Source organism: Notothenia coriiceps, unplaced genomic scaffold (genome assembly GCF_000735185.1).
Source record: "Notothenia coriiceps isolate Sejong01 unplaced genomic scaffold, NC01 NC01_scaffold00022214, whole genome shotgun sequence".
Classification (NCBI taxonomy): domain Eukaryota; kingdom Metazoa; phylum Chordata; class Actinopteri; order Perciformes; family Nototheniidae; genus Notothenia; species Notothenia coriiceps.
The window spans coordinates 45,797-48,513 of NW_011354915.1; the positions used below are offsets into that span (position 1 = coordinate 45,797).

General features: G+C 38.5%; 1 protein-coding gene across 1 annotated transcript in view; it reads right to left on the reverse strand.

Moving 5' to 3' along the window:
* The window catches only part of LOC104953864 (probable palmitoyltransferase ZDHHC8), a 10,708-nt gene extending 8,305 nt beyond the window's left edge, over positions 1-2,403 (reverse strand). Inside the window, exons 1-3 of the mRNA XM_010780896.1 lie at positions 2,212-2,403; positions 1,192-1,364; positions 327-429 (exon numbers count right to left, since the gene is read on the reverse strand). Coding sequence (XP_010779198.1) covers positions 327-429; positions 1,192-1,364; positions 2,212-2,403 — 468 coding nt within the window. The remainder of the gene's footprint in view (positions 1-326; positions 430-1,191; positions 1,365-2,211) is intronic.
* Positions 2,404-2,717: the final 314 nt, after the last annotated feature.

Below are 2,717 nucleotides of genomic sequence, written 5' to 3' on the forward strand. Positions count from 1 at the left end.
ATATTTCCCTAAAGCAAGCAGTGTGTGAGTGTGTCGATTTACGCTGGATAAACAGCCAGTGAATTGTGTGTGTGTGTGTGTGTGTGTGTGTATGTGTGTGTATATGTGTATGTGTATGTGTGTGTGTATGTTGTGTGTGAATGTGAACTTGATTTATGCTGGATAAACAGCCAGTGAATTGTGTGTGTGTGTGTGTGTGTGTGTGTGTGTGTGTGTGTGTGTGTGTGTGTGTGTGTGTGTGTGTGTGTGTGTGTGTGTGTGTGTGTGTGTGTGTGTGTGTGTGTGTGTGTGTGTGTGTGTGTGTGTGATTGCGTGTCTCCTCTCACCTGCTCGTTGGTGGTTCGACCTCGGGCTACGAGCACCATGTGGAAGCCAGTGAGCCCCAGGACTGGAATAAAGAAGAGCCCCGCGATGCACATCACCACCAGTCTGCACCCCAAGGTCAAGATCAACAACAACACAGTGACAAGAAAAAACAACCACAAGTTCTATAACTATAACTATAACCTGCCACTACTATAGACAGTAGAATATCTTTCTGAAAATATAATAAACAACCAAGTCAATAATAAAAAGAAGCAGGGTTTGTAGTTGGATTTCAAGTGGTCGAAGCCATTGTTGGGCATTAGTGAACGACATGCAGAGGATACAAAAAGTCCTCAGATCCTTTAGTTAAGTAAAAATAAGTTAGAAATACTCAGAAGGGAAAATTCTGCTTACAAAAAATTTTTACTTAAGTAAAAACACAAAAGCATTAGCATCCAAATACACTTAAAGTACGAAAACTAAAAGTGTTTTTCTTCCATTTTATTGTATAATAATTGACTAGTCATGCTCCTTTTTTTAGCATTGTGAAAAAGCACTATATGAATGCCATATATTTATTATTATTATTCAATTTCTTTCAAATATAAATCAGATATTTTTTAGTAGGGTACTTGGATAGATTTTAAAGATAGAGACACATTTTTCTTGCATTTAAAAGTTTTGAATATTCATTTATTTTATAGTTTTTCAAGTACATTTTGAATTCCCTCATTCTTTTACAACGTACTTTTAACAACCTTCTAGTTGTAGTTGTATTCTGGATTCCTACATAGAGTACATTTGCTGTACAGTTCAGCTCCTTCCAGTGTAATAATAGCTTGCAGAGTTTTTTAAAAGTATTTTCCCACAGTGTTGGAAGGATACGTGACGGTGGTGTGCAGCGCTGCCAGAGACTCTCGGTGGTGGAGGACGAAGATAAGGCCGGAGGAGAAGACGCCCAGCATGTGGATGCTCAGCGACAGCAGGAAGAGGAAGAAGTAACGGTAGTTCCTCCGCCCGATGCAGTTATTCACCCAGGGGCAGTGGTGGTCGAAGTCCTGAGGAGAGAGAGAGAGGAAGCGAGGTACACTTTGAACATTTATGTAAGTTGTCCAAACGGTATTCAATTATCCTCTCTTATAGTTAGGGGTGAGGAAATGTTCCAATCAAGTATTCAATCAATAATGCTTTTTTCTCAGTTCTGTTTCTTGTAATTATTTTGTTTTCTATAATCCCAAATGTCCCGTATCATCAATTCTTATTTACAAGTCACTTTGGAAATAACTGTATTACTAGACAGACATCGAGAGCTTGTTTTGCTTTTTCTGTTTCAAAAACGAACAAAAGGAAACACACTGTTGAATTCAGACGAATGAAAATATGAAGTAGTTTGGGATCACATATTACACATTCATTAAATTAAACTGTTTGCTTTCAATGCTCGTTAAAGGTTTTTAGTGAAGCAAGGACCATGCATACAAATACATTAATTTCAAAAAGAGAAAAAAAGATTTATGCCAGATTTGAGCAAATTGCTAATTTCCCCGGGCAGAACTACAATCAAAAACCCTAAAAACATTACTTAGTGTCTATCACACTAACACTTTTAAAGTACAGATCTATAAAATACAAATATTGGTGTTGAAATAAGCTATATAAATAAACCTGCTTTGCCTTACATCACATCAATGTGTCTAACCTGGAGCGATATATAGATTTTTTTTACATTATATTTATTGGGTTTTTCAACATAGGAAGAACATACAGTCACACTCCTGATGCTATATTTAGATTAGAGTGCCGGCATGCATACTGAACATACAAAGCACACACACACACACACACACACACACACACACACACACACACACACACACACACACACACACACACACACACACAAACCTCCACGCAGTTGTCACAGACGCTGCAGTGAGAGCAGCGCGGCGGCCTGTAGAAGTGACAGGTGGCGCACCACTTCATGCGGACCTGGATGCCCTTGATCTCCACGTTTTTGTAGAGCGGCGCTCGGAAATCATCGTCCTTGTCCTCGTCCTCGTCCGCTGTGGGGAAACAAAGACAAATTAACACATGCATATTGTGAAGTGTGAATCAAACAGTCACAAACACCAGAAATGGCAAAAGTACACACATCCTTTACTCAAAGTAGAATTCCAGATACTTGTGTTTAAAAATACTCTGGTAAAAGTAGAAGTACTGACTAAACTTCTTTACTCAAGTCAAAGTAAAGAGCTTTGAAATGTACTTCAGTAAAAAGTACCCATAACTAGCAGCTGTTTTAGAGAGTACCTGACCTCCCTTTATATTAATAGAACAATAATGTCATTGTTAGCTAATGAATGTTTCCATGGTGAATAACGGCAACATGACAACGTTTTCATTGGTCCCTC